Here is a 19,097-nt window from a genome sequence, read left to right as displayed (position 1 = left end):
GGCAGAGCCCATGGCACAAGGCCCAGCCCTGCTCTTCTTTAGAGCCAGAAGTGCAGGCTGGGTGCCAGAGTGAAGACCCTGGGTGTTTTACGTATGAGAAGCAGCGTGAAGGAAAAGTGTGAGGGGGACCAGGCAGCATGGTACTTGAGGTACAGGGCAATGAGGAGTAGACACAGGCTTGGGAGGAGGCCTGAGCTGGAGGGTCTTGGGGGGATGGAGGTGGTGATTTTTACTTCCTTAATAGATGCAGAGTGTTTCAACTTTGCTAATTAACAGAACAGCAGGCTTGTAATTCTGACAGCAGCAGGACACGAATGTGGTGGGCTTAGCACTGAAAGCTAGCCAAGCATGGCTTTGTCCTTAAGAGAAAGCATAACACCCACACTGGGTCAGGTCCGCAAGGGTTCCTGCTGACTTGTTTTGTTTTGCCTGATAGGACTTCCAAGGAGTTAGGGGCTTTTATTTTTTTCTCAGGCCTTCTATAGAGGCAACAATGGATCTACTATTTCCGCAAGCTTGTCTTAGGGAAAAGACTGGTCTACCGTTGGTCTACTGTTCACAGCCTAGTAATGCTATCAGATGTACTTTGTGTCAGAGTTAGTTGTGGTGCAAGCTGCCACCCACAGGGCATGGGTACTTAGAGTTCTTCTGTCACTTTTCTTTCATTTGAGCAACTGGTCTACCTGCAAGAGTTACATTCCCCACCCGATCCCAAGAAAGAATGGGCCGGGAAGGCAGGGAGGAGTTGTTCTAGTTGTACAGAACACTCTGAGACTGAAGGAAGAATCCGCTCCTAATACATCTGTTTCAAAACCTGTTGCTCTGATAGTGGTCTGATCATGAAGGCCGATAAAGATGCAGAGCCAACTTAGAAAGGCTTAGGGCATTAAAGCTGAGAGACACCTGGCAATCATCCACTTGATTCACTAGTGTTTATATGACCAGTGATGCCACTGACCTCATGCACCCCACTTTGGGAAGGGGTAACTTTCAGTCCTTTATTCTTTCATCAAATATTTATTGATCATTTACCAGGAGTCTACCGGGATGTGTACCTGCTAGAGAAAACATGTTCCAATTTCATTGATCCTGTTTGAGTTAGCGGTCAATGAACTTACCCTTTATTATATATTCTAATAGCTGGTTTCACAAGGGCCTTGGGGGAATTCATACAGGCTCTTCAGCCAGTGCAAATAGGTTTTATATGCAAGGTTACCCGTTTCTGAGCCACTGGGCTAATTAGTTTAGCTCTGCTTGGCTTTACATAATGCATGTATTGTTGAAAAGTTATTTGTAATTCAATTTTTGAGAAATGAAAAGCTAATTTAAACCACTAAGGGAACTTTTATATTTAAAAAGACCCCCTAAGCAAATGCTTTTATAATGTGAAAAACCTTGCTGCTGCTGTTGGGAATGATTACTTCCTAGTAATGGCTGAGTAAATCTGGGTACTCTGGGAGTTCTTGTGGTGGGCACATAGTCCAGCATATAGCCCAACCTTAATCTGAACTTGCTTGAGAGGTCTCTGGCCCAGGAACTGGAAGCCTTCAAGTCTTAGAAGAGGCCAGCTCAGGACTGATACCAGACTCCATGATCACTAGCTACATGGAGGAACGGCTTGCTGTCCTCCAGGTTCTGGACCTTGGAGTGAGAAGGAAGAGAGAAGGATGAGACTAGGGCCCCCTCTCTGCAGTGGTTTCAACATAACATACCCAGTCCTTCCTCGAAGTTGCCAAGGGTGGCCTTGAATTTATAACCATCCTGCCTTGGCCTTCTGGGGTTACAGACATGCACTGCCAGGCCTGGCTTACTTTGGGCTTGTAAATAATCTGGAAAAAGGTCAGGATAGAATTTATTTTTTATACTAGCCTTTTTACAAGAATTAAGTGAGACCATTAATGTAAGTAGGGTATTTTAAAAACTGAGGAAAAATATTTCACTTGTAAAAATAAGTTTTCTGATACTTCAATGTCACAAGTTAAAGATGGTTAAGAAGCTAAAATGTTTTCCTGTTGCGTGAGGTAGAAAAGGAAAACCAAAGCAAATCCTAGCAACTATTTGTAAATTTTGTAAGAACTGATGCTAATTAGTCTCTTTCATGAGATGTGACTGTTTTGGGGGTGGGGGATAAGGTTTGAGCGCAGCTATCTGAAGAAACTAAGGTAGAGGTATAAAACAAGGCTTTGAAGTCAGAACTCTTTGCCAGTGTTGCTTTTTTCTTTGCTGCAGCGCAGTGAGCCTGCAGCTCTGCTGCACACCATCCACTGTGTGCTAACTTCTGAAGAGACGCAATTGCTGAGTTAAAGGTTCATTACATCAGGGAAACATGAAAAGGGGGAGAGAGATGAAATGGTCAGACACTGGAAATGTGATTGGGGTTTGATTATGACCTCTGACCTTGGACACCTGCATTTGGTGACACACCTCTTTCTCTTCCTTGGTTGGGTGTGCATGGAGCATGAAATTTCCCTTTCCCTGGGCCATTGAACTAATTTCTGGTTTGTTGGTAAAATTCTTATGCTGTCAAGAGACTGGATGTAAAGACAAGCTTGCCCAGCATGCTACTCTCCTTTGTAGATTTCAGACTTGCCCTCACAGCATGTGGACCAAGACGCTAGAACAGCATTTGTGGTCCCGGGCTCTGTAGCCTGGAGCTGGCAGAACCGCTGATCCTCTGTGTGATGTCTTAATGGTGACACACTGCAGAGACCCCAGTTACAGCTCCCAGGAAAAGGGTGGGTGGTTCTCTTCCAGAGTGCTTGTGAGGCACTGGGGTTGACTTCCATGATCACAGGGAGCTAGCCTGGGGGCTAGCCCGGGGTTTTATGCATGTGTGAAAGCTGGTCCTCTCTCTCCACACTCCACATATGGAGTGGGTTGCCCTTTACTTTTAGGAGTACGGTTTTTCTAGGTGATTCTTTCCCAGTTTTGGTGAGTTCCAGGTATCTGCCTCAAGCACCCTAATAGGAACTTGGTTAGACCCTGGAGATGCTTTACAAACAAGAAGTAAGACTTAAAGGGCCAGACAGACAGAGTACATGTCTTTAGGAGATTTGTTTCTATGGAGGACTGTTGGTGACATTAGGCGTGGGGTGGGTATGGGATGTCATCAACTTTGTTTCCAATTTTTGGATTTTTGTAAGTTATTTTTTCCATTGGTAAAATGAAGTCTAACAGTGTTATCTAGGGTTATTTAGGGTTTTGTAAACTATCTTGCTATTCATCCATACTACATGTTGTCGGGGCGACACCATGCCAGGTGCTAGAGGTACAAACATGCTTTTAAAACATCTTGCCATTTTCAAGTCCCTCAACAAGCGCAGGGCTGCCAGTGCATCCTTGGAGCATGGACTCAGCAGAGGAGTGGCTTGAACTGTCCCCTCCTGAAAAGGGCCAAGAGAAGATGACTTTAACCTCATCATGATGGGGATGCTCCCTGTGTTGGGCTGGGCTACAGACCTGCATAAACCCAGATGATGAGTCTGAGAGACAGAGAGTGGAACCGTGGGACCTGACAGGTAGCAGACATCTTTATTCTGTTTGTTTTGTCGTCCCACAGGATCCTTTCGGAATGATGGTTTGAAAGCTTCAGATGTCCTTCCCATCCTAAAGGAGAAAGTGGCCTTTGTGTCTGGTGAGTATCTTCATATGTTCCTTGAGGTGTGTGTGGTGCATGTTTGATGTGGTGTGCGTATGGTGCATGTTTGATGTGGTACATGTTTGATGTGGTGTGGTATGTATGTATATGTGTGTGTGTGTGTGTGTGTGTGTGTGTGTGTGTGTGTGTGTGTGTGTATGTGTGTGTGATCACTCACTCGCCTCTGTGGACCTATGAGAAGAGAAGCATTGGCAGTTAGGCTTGTAGTAGCTGCTTCCTCCCTACAGTGACAGGCACAGGGGCTCCGGGCTCACCTGGAGACTCTAGAGGACACTTGCAACAATAGGCAGGTTCACACACATCTCACACACTGCTGCCTGATTTGCCCTCTCTGGCAGGGCTGCTACGGCACTGTGAGAGATTCCTATAGAAAGAGAGTGTCTACTCCACATGTTCCTCAGGGTTTTTATCTGTTGTTCCTTAGTGCGACACACATAGGAGATTTAAATTGGTTTCAGCTTCTCCTTATCTGTTTTCTTAACACATGGAACTCAAGTGTTTGCATGGAACTCAAGTTTTCTTCTTGGTTTGTTTGTTTGTTTTTTATTGTTTTATTTTCTGAATGGCAACTTCCAAATCTTGACTCCCTGCTTCCCTCCCAGCCTATCTTACACACCTAGGTCTCTGAGCATGTAATGTGAGCATCAGCTTTCTGCAGCCTTCGGGCCATCCACTGCTTCTTGTAAATAGTTTGATTGGAACCTGGCTACGTGTGTTTGGTTAGGTAGAATGTTTGTTTCCCATAACGTCACAAACTTGACAGCTGAACTGGGGTCCTTCTGGATCAGAACTGGGCAGGCCCTGGGCCTGATCTGGGTGGTGGGACCAGCGCAGAGGCCTTTTCTTGAGAGAGAAGCCTTGGGGTCTAGAGTATGAAAAGCTGTCCCCACTAACAGGGAGCATCAGTGAGAACAGTGGAAAATGATGGCCTAATGGTCCGTTTCTCTGCATTTCATTCTGAGAGCAAAGCAAGGAGCACGGTAGGCAGAGAAACGGACCATTAGCTGTGCCCACCCTCTTCTGCCAGCATCTCAGCTTTGGCCAGGTAAGAGAAAGCATGTTGCCATGACAATGGACATCTGGACTAGGCCAGGGCAACCCAACCACTTCTGCCTGTGGGTGTGCATGTGTGATGGTGGCTGTGTCTATCCCTCGGTGTGCCTCTATTGTCCCAGTCGTGCTGTGTCGTGCTCCACGACGCACAGCGGTGGGCTCCTGGCCTCCCACTCACAGCACCCGTATCTCTTCTTTCTAATCAGTCCTCCCATGTAGGAACCACTGCATCCCTGGTATAAATCCACACATTTATACCCCGTCTTTGGTCACCCCTGGGTGATCCTTCTCTGGTTTTGGACCCCTTGCCATCATTTTCCACTGTTCTTACTGATGCTTCCTTTTAGTGGGGACAGCTTTTCATACTCTAGGCCCCAAAGCTTCAAAGTGTGTTCCATAAGATGATATTTGAAAATGAGGAAGGAAGTTTGGGACTTGCTGAATATTAAAGTCCTCCCACCCTCAACTTGGACCACCCATCGAAGCACATTAGCATCTTAAGGCTCTGTAAAATCCTACACTAACCAACTTTTTCTCGTCTAACCTGGCATTTCCAACTACAAAATAGCCTCGTTCCTTTTAAAAATGTGTGCGAATACATTAAAATCTTGCAGAGCTATTGTTATTTGAATCCAACTTTTGGTACGCTTCCTGAGATGTGTCTCCCTCCCACGAGACTTCCATATGCTACCCTAACCGGAGCCTGGTACCTCCTCAGAGTGTGAGCCCTCCCCTACTTCAGTCAATGAAACGATGTCTCTCACTTTGGGCCTTCCTCCTTCTCTAGCCCTGCTTTCCTGTCTACAGGGAAGGAGAGCTGTTGACATTTCTAGAACACCCAACCACTCCACCCCCATTGTCTGCATCCTTATCCTGTAGCTTCTGGCACAGGTAGGGAAAGGGTAAGAACTTGTTGCTCAAGTGAATGGTGATGTTGACGAAAGATCACGCCACCATCTGCGATCTTTTATTTTGCTCTGAGAGAGATGGGTTTAGCTGTCCTTCTCCATGACTTGTCTTATTTTCTTCTCCTCCTGGGTCCTGTAGCCTGCCTTAGAGAGAAAGGCACAGCCCTGTAAACTGAGTGCAAGATCCTTCATCTTTCCCCTACTGTGGGGCCTCATTCCATCCTCTGTCCCCAGCCTCCCAGCGTGTACTTCTCTTCTCCTCCACTATACTTATTCTTCCTCTCTATTCTTGGATGTCTTTCCCATTCTGAAAAAAAGATAGGATGGATCCTGCTGCCTTTTCTTGTCTCTTGATCCATACAAAAGAGACACCTGCGGAGACAAAAGAGGCAATTTTCCACCTTTGGAGGCCCCCTACATACTCAGAACCTTACCTCCAACTGTGATTCCGAATCTCTTGTCTCAAAGATAAGTACCAGTCTCAAGTTGACAGGGGGACCATACCAACTAACCATCCAAACCACCTGGGCTCTTTTTGCCCATGGGAGTCTCTGCTCATCACATTCACATGGCCCTGCTTATAAGGTTTTCATTGGAAGGTCAGGTAGAAAGCTAACATTTGTGGCAGATAGACAGATAAACAAACATACACTCCTCTCCAAGGGTGGAAATGCTTAGTGTGATGAGATCAAGGCTAGCAGAGAATGGTGTCTAAGATCCTTCTAGCTTCTGAGAACCCATTTCTCTAACCCTTCTGTTTCCTTTCTTCATATGGATCATGGATCACAGTGGGAGATAAGGTCTTCTTCCAAGGCAGATGAGATCAAGGTGATCATCAATATGAAGAAGTAGGACTGGGGGTATGGAAAGTCTGGACTTGGGGAGCCTGTTTCTCAACTCTCTATCTGTACAAATCTACCCTGTTTGGGTAGAAAGGGGGACTTGGATGTTTGTCTCGCTCAGTGGCTTGATTTTGTTTAATCCTTTCTTCCCTACAGCCTCCTCCAATCCTGTGTGTGTGTGTGTGTGTGTGTGTGTGTGTGTGTGTGTGTGTGTGTGAGGGTGCATGTATGTCTTGATGCTTATGTACATGTATGCGTATACAGAGGCCGGAGGTTAACACCCAGTGTGTCCTTAATTGCTCTCTACCTTATATTTTATAATACGGACTTCTGTCTCATCTAGCTCACTGACTGGCTACACTACCTGGCCATCAAGTTCTGGGGATCAGTCTGTCTCCATCTCCCAGATGCTAGGGTTCATCATGTCAGATTTTATGGGGGTGCTGGAAAATCTGAGCTGAAGTCCTCACATGTATGTAGAAGGCACTTCACTCATGGAGTCATCCACCTGGTGTCCTCCTTCAGCAGTCTCTTTCTCCTTTTAAGGTGTTCTGGATTCACTGTTTGCCAGGCCGTCCAATGACACCTGTGTGTTCCTGGACTAGAGGAGAGCATTATGCCTGAGCTCACAATTGGGAGGGACCTGGGCCAATCAGTCAAAAAAGAGATCATTTTCTAAATGAGCCAGTGTGGGCTTCTTTCTAGGGTCGCTATGGTGCTATGGTCATTTGCCCATCTTTCTCTCATTAAATCCCCTTTGGTCACCACTGTGCGGATGTCAGTAGATGCTTGAGATTCAGGTGTGCATCTGTGGTCATACTACAGAGATGGGGGGCTCTTTGATGTCACTACCCTTCAGCTTCAGCCCCGCCCAACCCCCCTAGAAACTTGACCTGCTTTATAATTTTACTGTCTGTTAATGAATGAATTCAAATTATTCAATAATAGTAAAGAGACATTTTGGAAAATTGAGCAAAGAAACAGTAGCCATCTTGAAGCCCCTCCTAATAAAAACAGTGGTGATCATTTTGGTTTGCTCCTTCCAGCTTTTTTCACATGTGGAGTTAGTAAGACCCTGCACATACATACTTCTAATGAGAGTTGTGCGCTTCTCCATCAGATGTAGCAGGTGGCAGCTCAGGCAGCTAGTGGATAGAGATGACCTCTGGGCTGGGAGGAGACCTCTCAGTCTATCTTCCATGAGTCTGCAAGACTCCCGGCAGTGCTATCCGGTTGCCTCTGAGGCCTTTCATGTAATCACTCCTGGAGCATGATCCCACATCACTGGTGTCTGCAAAGAGAAGCGACTGAAGGTTCAATTTCCTAGACAAAGCACTTTTGCCTACCTTGTTTTCTCAGCACAAACAGTCACAACACTTACTATCTCACACGTGCCGAGGGTGCTTCTTTCCTCGGTGGCCTTTCTCTCGCTGTCTTACCAGTCCTTGCCATAACCCTGCAATGTGCCCACTGTCATTTTTATCATCTGTAGATGAGGCGGCAGAGATCTAAAGAGACTTACCCAAAGTCATCCACCTTACCGTCATGTAGCTCCTACCCTGATTTCTCTGGGTGCTCTGCAGCCCGTTCTTTGACATTCCGACACATCATTTTTCATCTGTAGTTGGCTTTCCTGGATGCTTTTCTTAAACTCCCTCTCTTGCTCCCTCCAGGGGGCCGTGATAAGCGAGGCGGACCCATCCTGACCTTCCCTGCCCGAAGCAATCATGACAGAATAAGACAGGAAGACCTGCGGAAACTCGTGACGTATTTGGCCAGCGTGCCAAGGTAAGGTGAAGGGGAACCGTCTGTAGGGAGGGGGAGCTGAGCTGATGCCAGTGAGTTGAGAAAGCCACTGTGCCTGCCAGGGCCCCTTGGATTGGATTCTAATTGTTCCTGGAACATTATCAGCCATTGTTCACCACAGTCCCGTTTTTCCTATTGTTCCTGCTGGGGTTCATCTGGAAATGGTAACTGGGCAGAGGTGAGAATCCCAGGCTACAAAGACTGCTGTGGGGCTTGTGACAGGAGATAGCCTGGCCTGGCTTGGAGGAATGGGAAGCTGCTGTTTACTTTCATGACAACTTCTGGCTCTCCTGCTCTGGCTTACATAGTGGTTACTTTTGCATTCTCTGAATCTAAATGTATGGCCCTTGGATTTGGGGACAAATACCTTTTCTTGTGTCACTCACCTAGAAGTAGCACATGGTTCAGTGTCAGTCCTGCCTTCTCAAGCAGGGTGATACTGCTGAAGAGGAAGGTAAAGAGTGATTATCGAGGCAGCAAGTGAATTTCACTTTGTACGTATTAATTACAGACACACACAAATGTAGACATATGTAATATATGTGTGATGTTAAATTTCACCGATGAAGAGATTGGGGGTGTAAAGGATTCCTCCAGGGCAAAGAGTAATAATAAAAGAAAGATTGGGAAACATTGTCTCCATGACACCCTAGAGATAGCTGGTGAAGGACATGCCACAGCCGTGGTTTGTGCCTTTGAGAAGGCAGAGAAGAGACTTTGACTAGTTAGAATGTAACAGGCAGAAGAACCTTCAGGAACAGTCTGGGCAAATGTATGGCATTGGTGAATGAATAAAGAAACTTGGCATTTCAAATATAAGATGGGACTTAAAATATAAGACTGACATTGTATGAGAGTGGCTTTCAGGGATGCCGCAGAGGGGACGCGCTCCTCCTGGTACCCATTCCTCATCTGCAATGCTATTTTCTGTCTCGTAGCCAGAGTGGGTGCCTGTGGAGTGTTGGTTGTAGGAGATAAGAGGTGGTGCCTTTGGCTTTCAGGATTTTCATTTTATGGGAGAATTAGTAAATTAGTCAGAGGAACTATAAATTCTACTCTGTCTTTGCAAGGAGACCTGGGATATTTTTGAATGTGCTGATTAAGTTCTTGAAGCAGGTGTCAAGCGAGGCAAGCAGCACATTTCGGGAAGCTCCAGGGGAGGAAATGTGAAGGGTTGACAGATGATGATGGGCAGGTGGTAAAGGAGTTTTAGGAGCAGTGTCACATGCTAACACACATGTTGAATGGAGTGGTGAGCCCTGGAGAGCCCCGAGCAGAAGGCTGTACACAAACAGATGTGGGAAAGGATCTTTTTTTTTTTTTTTTTGATGATATCCATGGGGGTCTTCTGCTCCAGTGAAAGAACTTTGGATTATACCCAAAGAACTTTTAAAGTATGAATGTATGAGAGTGAACTGGAGACTAAAAGAGCCTGGAGGTCTTTAGAGAGAAGAAATACTCCCGTCCGACTCTGAGCAAGGATGTGGTCGAAATAAGCTATGATTGCGCTATATAATTTGGTTATTTAGCCTTGCAGGGCTAAGCAGTTTTAAAACGTGCCTTCCCCAAGTACTCTGGTAGGTGTGAGACGAGGCACTCTCTGCGACCATTTACTGGAGTAGTTTTGTGGGAACTCGGGATAGACTCTCAGTTCTTTTAGAGTCCTAGCAGGAGCAAAGGATGCGTTTTTCTTCCTCTGTGTTCATGGCATCCCTACAGCCCAGACAGGCTCATCCCTCCTACAGAAGAAAAGCAGAAGAGTTGGGAAAACATACTTTCCTTCATCCTGACTTGCTAAGCGAAGACTGGGACAAAATGGATCTGAAGCAATTAAGAAAGGAAGAGATTTCTGCTGGGTAAAAGATTAAATCCCCAGAAGGGCTGGCTGAGAGGAAGGTCTTGAGAACAAAGGAGAGATGACAGCCCTCTCTGCCAGGGGCACCCTGCATGCTGCTCTCTGCCTCCCAGCATGGCAGTCTGTGCCCTCCCCAGGGCATATGGGCTCCTTGCAGCTTCGGGTGGGTGGGAGGCGGGAAGCTGTTGTTATCTTTGGTAGCAAGAATTGTCTGTTGAGTCCTTCGCCTCCCCTCAAGGGGACCTGGACTCCCTGGGACTGTGAGCAGCAGCTTCCATCTACCAACTAGTTGTGCCTACCAACCATTCCCTAATTCTGTTGGCCGGATGCTCACACACCATCACTCGTGGGTACAGAATCTACAGTCGAATTATTCTAAAGGACCTGTGCTAGGACGTGTGCTAGGAAAACTGAGAATTTAGTGTGCTGCTCTTCCACCTAGTTGTGGCTTTGGGTGTGGAATGAAGCTAGATCAGGTGGATGATTCTGAGGAAAAGGAATTATTGATCCTGGGTCATGGTCCAGGATGCTGGAAAGAGTAGGTTTCAGTTTGGAGACGAAGTATCCATTACAGGCCAGTGTGCTCAAATCTGTAGGTGATATTTGATATTCATTTATTCGTTCCCTTATTTATTATTTAACAAAATATTTATTGACTCTATATGCCAGGCAGATTGAGGATTCATGGTTAGCAGGAGGAGACATACTGAGGAAAGGAATATGCCTGGGTATTTCTCTACATAATCCAAATAACAGGAAAGAGCAGTGCAGACATGGCTATACTGGAGCATAGAATTGAACCAGCTAGCAGAAGACAAAACAAGATGGGCAACTGAGAAGTGGAAGGATCTGGACCACAAGGGACCAGCCTGTTTAGGAAAGATGATTAACAGCAGTTGTAATGATTAGAAATGAAGAATCACGCTGTGTGCTGTGCAGGGATGCCGTGTCAAGGCTGCTGCATTCAACTCTGCAGCATCATGTTGTGTGCTGTGCAGAGATGCAATGTCAAGGCCACTGCATTCAACTCTGCAACATCACCCTTGTCAGTCTCATACACCAGGCTGAGTGCTGTCAAAGTAGCCACACTGTAGCATCCACCAATGGGAGAAGAGAGAAACAGTCCCTGACTTGGTCAGAGGTGCGGCCCTAATGAGGAAGGATCTGGGTAATTTACCAGTGCATCCCTAGTACAAGATAGAGATCAGGACTCAAGGGAAGAGCTTGCCCACCTGAGAGCTGTCAGCAGCGGTGCTCTGCCTCTCCTCAGATCAGTGGACACTGGACAGTTTTCTGGTAGGGATGCTGTAGAAAGAATGACTCTGCTAAAACAGACTGTGTTTCTAAGTCTCTTTCCTGTCCTGAGTTCTAGGTTGCTGTGATATGAAAATGTTTGCCCCATAAAATCCAGGATCTCAAACCAACAGTCACATCCTTCTCTGGCTCCCTAAATAACACATTGCTTGGCATCTTGTCTATATCTTCAGTCCTAAGACAACTGCTTTCTCGTCTCCTAAGACTCTTGGTGTGACTTTTGGGGCATTACCTGGGGCCAGAGATCAATCAAGGGTATAACAGTTCACATTAGTTCTAAGCTACTCTTTCAGGGCACTTCTTGAGTTGATGTCTTTTCTCAGCTTGCTTCTGATGAGTTTGGACATCCACACTTTGAGTCTCTTCTAGGCATCTTGTTCTGAGAAATCATAGGTTGTGAAAGACCTTAAAAGTCGTCCCTTCCACTCACCGACTTCAATACGTACTTACTGATTGTCTACTATGAGCCAGGCCGTAGGCAGGAAGCATCACAAGCTCTCATGGTATCTTCTCTCACTGTCAGCCGTCATACGCTTATCTACCTTTTATTGCCCTTCTGATCTACTGTCTGCGTGTAGTTACAAAGGAAAAACTGAGACATGATCAGTTGATGAGTGTCTCCCAGAGTTGAGAGATAGGGTTAAAAATGCAAACTGGGAATAAGCAGGTGTCCAGGCATCGTCCACATTGCGGACTGATGGCAGCTGGCCGTACGCTTGAGGTAGCCGTGAAGCTTGTTTCTGTCACAGCGACTTGCCCCTTTTCTTCGACACTGTTATCCCACTTTGTCGCAATCATCTTTTTGCTGTTCCTAAGGTACCAAATGCTTCAATTCTGCTCCTAGCAGTGCTGCCAAGATGCTGAGTGTTGTGTCAAGGAATGCAAGTGTCATACCAGCGAGGAGAGATGACAAGAGATTAGGGAGGGTTATTCTTGAATGCCAGTCAAACCAAAGTGCCTTTATTTGTAGCTTATTATTTGATAATATTTGCACCTCGTCTTCTATTGATTCCAGCAAAAGATAAATTGGGCTTAAAGCCAGAACTGTCTTTGTGCTACATCGCTGAAAAAGAATTATAAGCAGAAAGGACCAGAAAGACAGCTAAAGGAAGAGGAGGAGGAATTGCAAAGGTTTCTTCCTACTGTTTTTAGCACGGGAGAGTGGAAGCTATCCAAAGTGTCACTACCACAAACACTCTGTTATTAGGACCTGTCAGGGAGTGCTGTTGTGCCCTGTCCTTTGTTCTGGGACCATCAATTAAAGGAAGGTAAAGGGAGAAATCGAAGTGATGGAAGGCCAGGAAAAAGGACCAGTATGAATAGTAGGTCACTGTTTATATGTACATTTGCCTAAAAATTATGTTTTAAACGCCCCTTTAAGTGTTTTTTGTTGCCTGAGTCGAAGGTTTATTGTTTCTATTACATGTTCTGCATCTTACACATATTTTACAGCAATATCAGTGAAGCGTTCTTTTGTTAGCTGTTTATAACATTGGTCCCGAAGAGCAAATAATGTTCCATTATGTGGCTAAGGAATATAAAACCACAGAAGTAGATGCCACTGTTAGTTATCACCTTCCTCAGCAGCTCACCAGCCTTTGCAGAGAGGGGTGGAGAGGTATCACAGCTTCAGCTCCCAGTTCTACACAGAAACATGGCCTCAGCTTGCAGAGTTTAAGACGACATTGAGGGGTAGCTTATAAAGATGTGAGGAGGCTTGGGGAAAACACTAGGATTTGAAACAGCACCTATAGGGCGATGAGAGTCTTTCTAGGCCTGAGGAGGCATGGTTTGGAAGGAACAGAAAGGCTCCGGAGCCGTGGGTTTGGGGGAGAGACGTCACTATTACATAGTAACTTCCTGGTGGGAAGGGGACAAGGACTTGATATTGTGACCTTACTCTCCTCTGTTCTCCTGCTTGCTGTTGTCTGAGTGCTCCCAGAGGTCAGGTGGCAAGGGAGCCTACGGATGTAGTTGATATGGCCCAGCCTTTTAAGACCCTGTCTACTGTAGAGTGAGCTTTTGGGGTGCCAATGGGAGCTATTTGGTCTAGGGTGAGACAGGGGCATGGGGCAGTGCAGGGGACTGACCTGCATTGTTATTCCACTTTAGTCTAGTATTCTAATGCCTGATTTGGAATTACCTCATCAAGATGTCGTGAAGAAAGCTTTCAGTCACCCAAAAATCATTGCTCTCTCCCCCAAAGGAGGTATCAGTAGTCATAATTTTAAAACATATGAATGAGCACACAGCAGTACATGCAATTTAAAAAAGAACAGATATACTGAACATGAGCATTGCAAAGCATGGTAGTGGGATTATCCTTAGCTCTTCAGTCCGGCCTCCAGTTTGAGAGGCTGAGCATGATCTCCATTCTTGATGCTTCCCACAGCTGCTTCCCCCTCCAGCATGTCCCCAGATATAGCCACTGCTGGAGCTTTGTGTTTAGTTTCCCCTTAGCATTTTTCGGTATAGTTTACCCCAATTCCCATAGTTCAGTCTTGTTTTGCTTGTTTTGGAGCTCAGTAAAGTGATATTGCTAGTGCCATATTCAGGTTTCTGTGAGTCGCTTTCCTGACGAGAGTAATAAGCCTAACATGGACAAATCTTTAACTCTGATTCGGAGTGAAAAAGAAACAACTTTTGACTCTGAGGACTCATAACCAAATTACCAATAGAAGATAAATGGGGCACTGAGGTATCCCCTGAGAAGTTCCTCTTAGTTAACTCAAACAAGGAAAATCAATCCTGATTACTTTTTTTAGTACTTTGAAGAGGTGCTATAATTGATATTGATATCAAAGAATAAGTGGGATTCTTTTCAATTCAGTGATTGCTATTAAGTGAGTAAAGGTTGCCAAGTGCTGACCTGGTTCAGAGGGTAGATAGATTCTCCTTCTGTGGCCTGGAAGAGTCCAGCATGAGCAGCACCTGAGGTCAGTGCTGGGTGCAGAGCTGAGCCCAGTGCTTGCAACATGGGACACCCCCAGTGTTGTTGCCTTGGAGTGGGGGTGGGGGAGACTTTACAGCATAGGCTGGAATGCTAGGAGACTCTTGTTTTAAACTCTTGCTAGGAATGGGCAGCCCATACAGAGGGAAGGGCTCAGGGCAAGGGCAGAGTGAGGCAGGGAAGGTCAGGTTTTCAAATTATGTTTCAAAAGCCCAGGATAGAAACATAAGGACTTTTGAGAGTGGCAGAAAGGAATTCCACAGGTCCAATTAAGAAGTTTTCCTGATAGGTGTTCATATGGAGGACAATTAAAGTTACATTTTAGAGGATTGACTTTGGAAGCTGAATGGAAGATGGGATGGAGAAGGCTGGGGCACGGATGGTTGTATTAATATAGATGCAAGATAATAATAATGGCTAGCATTTACTGAATCCATATTAGAGCAGCCCCAGGCACTGTCAGAAGGAACTTACAAACCTTGACTTAATTCTCACCATGCCTTGAGGTCATGTTATTATTCCCAATTCACTTAAGGGGAAACTGAGGCCTGGGGAGGTTAAGCAATTTACCTGTTGGGGGCACAGCCAGTATAATTTGAAGCTATATGGTTTCTCTAGTATCAAAGCCTGTGTTTTATGCATCAAAGAGAGGAGGAAACCAGAGCAAAGGGTGTGGCTGTGGTGACAGAGCAGGGGACTGACAAGTGAGAGGTGGGCTCAAAGGTGGCTAAGACTGAACTGGGGAAGAAGAGGAGGAAGGAAGGAGCTGGGGCTATCCTGGGCTGCAACTGTCCATCCTTCCAACCTGCACCCCCAAAGTTCTCTATGGAAGCTGGGTGTAAAGGTCACTGGGGCAGGAAATGCAAGTGGTGATCGCCACACAAACCTAAGCTTCTGCTGGCCAGGTTGACTTGTGGCTGTGGTAGTTTGGGACACTGGAGACTGTTGGTGTTTTAGAGTTTCTCCCTCATGTTCATGTTCAGTCCCATACAAGCAAACTCAGCTTGTTTACGCTCAACTGTGGAAAACACCAGATTGCATCAAGGGATGTAGGGAAACCGTAAAAGCAATTAAACTGTAGGATTATTTAAGGAGATAAAGACTGTCAGTAGCAGGGGACCCCATACTCATCCTGTCCTCCCTGTGCACGCGCAAATCCAATGGGTAAGGTGTGTCGTATGATAGTGAAGTAATGGTCTCCCTGCTCTTTTTCCTTGGGTCTCAGGTGGGTCTTCGCACAGCTACCTGTCTGTTTCTACCTTCTGAGGTACTGTTCTGAGGTCAGGCACATGTTTCTGGACTTAGTCAGCTGATAAGCAGCTTGAGGTTGGTTCACTCCTGTGATCTGTCCGCTGCTGTAGGACTTGGCAGGTCTGCGCAGTCCTGGTGGGGCCAACTGTTGCTGGGCCAAGAATGAAAAGAAACAGGTTGTAGGGAGGAAGGAAAGAACAGAGCAGAATGCTTCAAACACAGAGGCAGTGTTTGTGACTCCCTGGAGAAGGACAGCTCAGGCAAGCTGAGACAGAAACCATGTGGCCATGAGTTACTGTGAGGAGCAGTCTTGAGTATCCCAAGAACCAGGAAGTGACTTCAGGAGATAAATCAAAGGCTCAGCTCTGCGTGTCAGAATCCTAGGAGAGGGATTGTCGTGTTGGCTTCATGTGTCTTCCGTGTGCCTCGCAGACGGGACTCTGGGGATTGCCACTGACCTTGTGGAAGGATGTAGTGTGCTAGCCGGAAGAGTAGCCTGGTAAGAAATTATGGACATCGGTGCCCATTCTGTGGGGACTTCTGGCCCAGAGGAGCTGCCCTCTGCAGGAGTGTGTGTGTGCTCACTAACCCTTTGCTTGCTTATGAACCACAGTGTGCCTGAGGGTTCAGTGGGATAAGACACAGAAGCAGCTCAGCCCCAGACAGCTGACTGGACGTGGCAATTCCTTCCCTTGCCTTGCCATGTTGTTCCTCGCACTGCTCCCTCAAAGTTAGGGGTGGAGCTATGCTTGTGTCGTGGTGGTGAAGCTATAGCCTAAAAACGTACACTAGGCCTGTAGTAAATGGTGAAGGAATACGTATCTACGTCTAATGCCCTCTTTTTTTTTATATTGAAACGTATTTATAAAGTATTTTAAATTTGAAGCATGGAAAAATGAAAATCTTTTGGAAAGCACTTATAACTCTAGAGATCTTATTATCTAGAGATAATGAGAGTTAATATATTGTCATATTTCTTCCTTGTGTTTTATTTTTTAATTAATTAATTTATTTATTAAAGATTTCTGCCTCCTCCCCTCCACCGCCTCCCATTTCCCTCCCCCTCCCCCAATTAAGTCCCCCTCCCTTGTCAGCCCAAAGAGCAATCAGGGTTCCCTGCCCTGTGGGAAGTCCAAGAAGCACCCACCTCCATCCAGGTCTAGTAAGGTGAGCACCCAAACTGCCTAGGCTCCCACAAAGCCAGTATGTGCAGTGGGATCAAAAACCCATTGCCATTGGTCTTGAGTTCTCAGTAGTCCTCATTGTCTGCTATGTTCAGCAAGTCCGGTTTTATCCCATGCTTTTTCAGACCCAGGCCAGCTGGACTTGGTGAATTCCCTAAAGAGCATCCCCATTGTCTCAGTGTGTGGGTGTACCCCTCGCGGTCCTGAGTTCCTTGCTCGTGCTCCCCCTCCTTCTGCTCCTGATTTGGACCTTGAGATTTCTGTCTGGTGTTCCAATGTGGGTCTCTGTCTCTGTCTCCTTTCCTCGCAAAACACAGGGTATCCTATCATTCATCTTATTTTCACTTAGTTTTATACCACAAGATAGTTTCTTAACATTGTGAAGTTGTATCATGGGATGTATCGTATTTAAATTAACTCTAGCAGAAGTGTCTTAGCTAGGCTTCCTGTTGCTGTGATAAGCACACTATGACCAAAAGCAGCTTGGGGAGGAAAGGGTTTATATCAGTTTACCTTGCAATCACAGTCCATCATGAAGGGAAGTTAGGACAGGAACTCAAGCAGGAACCGGGAGGCAGGAAGTGGAGCAGAGGCCATGGAGGAGTTCTGCTGCTTCCTGGTATGTTCAGCGGACTTTCTTACATAATTCAGGACCGCCTGCCCAGAGGGGGCACCACCTGCAATGAGCTGGGCCCTCCCATATCAATCAGCCATCAAGGAAATGTCCACAGGCTTGCCCACAGGCCAGTCGAATGGCGGCATTTTCTCAATTGAGATTTCCTCTTCCCAGATGACTCTAGCTTGTGTCAAGTTGGCAAAACACTAACCAGCATAATAAGACATCTAGATTATTTCTGAAACTTCGCTGTCATAAGTAATCCTTCTTAAACATTATATATGAACCTTATCAACAGTTTCAGTGGTTTCTTTCTTTTTGAATTTTTTGAGATTATAATACAATCACAACATTTTCCCCTTCCCTTTCCTCCCTCCGAACCCTCACATAGACCCTTTCTCTCCCCACTCTCCTTCAAATTCATGACCTCTTCTCTTTGTAATTGTTATTGCATGCATAGACATACATATTCCCAAACAGAACCTGTTGGATCTACACAGCGCTACCGCTACCTGTATGTGATGTCCAGGCTGACCACTGGGCACTGGCCAACTAGTTGGTATGCTCGGAGAAGGTCAGTTCTCCTGTCCTCAGCTTTCCTCAGTTGCTTATAGATAAGTGCTTTCTTTGCTATGGATGGCAGTGATGGAAATATTTGTTAAGGCGGGTAAGACCACATTGCTTTTAAGATTCCCAGCTTGTACTCCCAGTGTGAGTTGCTTCAACTTCGAATTCTTACTTTGACACAAATGTAAATGTAGCTGTTCACCACTGCCCAGGAACCACGGTCCATTGTTTCCGCCATCATGAAGAAAATCCAACACACATTACACAGTGAGACTCTGTTCCTGCTGTGTAAGGCTAAGGGGATCGTCACAGGACTTGTCCCTTCTGGCAAAAAAAAACTTTCTTAAAATAGCATGACCCCCTAACAGAGACCTCACAAAAGTGTTCCGAGCTGCTGTGACATGTAGCCAAGGCCAGACTATTGTGTCCTTGGTGAACCATTAGCTTTCCCTCCGTGTGTGTTTTAGCTTGTCAGCTGGTTGAACAGTCAATCCCCGACTTGGCTCAGTGAAGCTGTCAGCCTCCTCTATGCCCAGCTGAATTGGTGGCCTCATATGCCCTCTCTCAGCAAAGTGAGGCCTCCTGGGAGTTCATCTCTGGGCAACTCAGGTGTGGTCCTTAACTCTTTTAGCATACTGGAGTCCTTGTTCACCAAGAACAGGCTGATTAGGAGGCCAGAGTGTCTGCTGTAATCTTGATTAGGCGAGCGTCAGTGTCGGGTGAAATAAGACCCAATGCAGTCAGGCCTTCCTAATGTTCATGGTGGTCAGGCTGATTTGAATTTAGCTAGGACTCATCTGGTGAGGGGGCTGCAAACAAGGGAGCCCCTTGAATACAGATGCTGAGAGACAGCCTAGCTATGAAGGGGTTGTTTCCTTGTTAATTTGGTTTTGTTGTTGTTGTTGTTGTTGTTGTTGTTGTTGTTGTTGTTGTTTTTCTTGGCAGGTTCTGGATTTAGGTGATACTTCCCTTCCCCCATTTCAGGGACATTTACAGCATGTTTCCCATTCGTGACTTTCCACACTCACCAATGGTTAGGTCTCATGTTGTGCCCTTTGCTGGTCTTCCTATGCTGTGCCCTTTGCTGGTCTTC

At 46.1% G+C, this 19,097-nt stretch overlaps 1 protein-coding gene across 12 annotated transcripts in view; it reads left to right on the top strand.

Moving 5' to 3' along the window:
• Kalrn (kalirin RhoGEF kinase) overlaps positions 1 to 19,097 on the top strand; it is a 609,827-nt gene that overhangs the window by 174,477 nt on the left and 416,253 nt on the right. For all 12 annotated transcript variants that reach the window (XM_026785738.1, XM_026785749.1, XM_026785747.1 and 9 more), the window contains exons 2-3: positions 3,560 to 3,634; positions 8,135 to 8,249. In XM_026785738.1, the coding sequence (XP_026641539.1) occupies positions 3,560 to 3,634; positions 8,135 to 8,249 (190 nt within the window). The remainder of the gene's footprint in view (positions 1 to 3,559; positions 3,635 to 8,134; positions 8,250 to 19,097) is intronic.

This window comes from Microtus ochrogaster, chromosome 2 (genome assembly GCF_000317375.1).
Source record: "Microtus ochrogaster isolate Prairie Vole_2 chromosome 2, MicOch1.0, whole genome shotgun sequence".
Taxonomy (NCBI): Eukaryota; Metazoa; Chordata; class Mammalia; order Rodentia; family Cricetidae; genus Microtus; species Microtus ochrogaster.
Note: the sequence above shows the minus strand (reverse complement) of the source record. Positions and strands in the feature narration are given on the sequence as shown.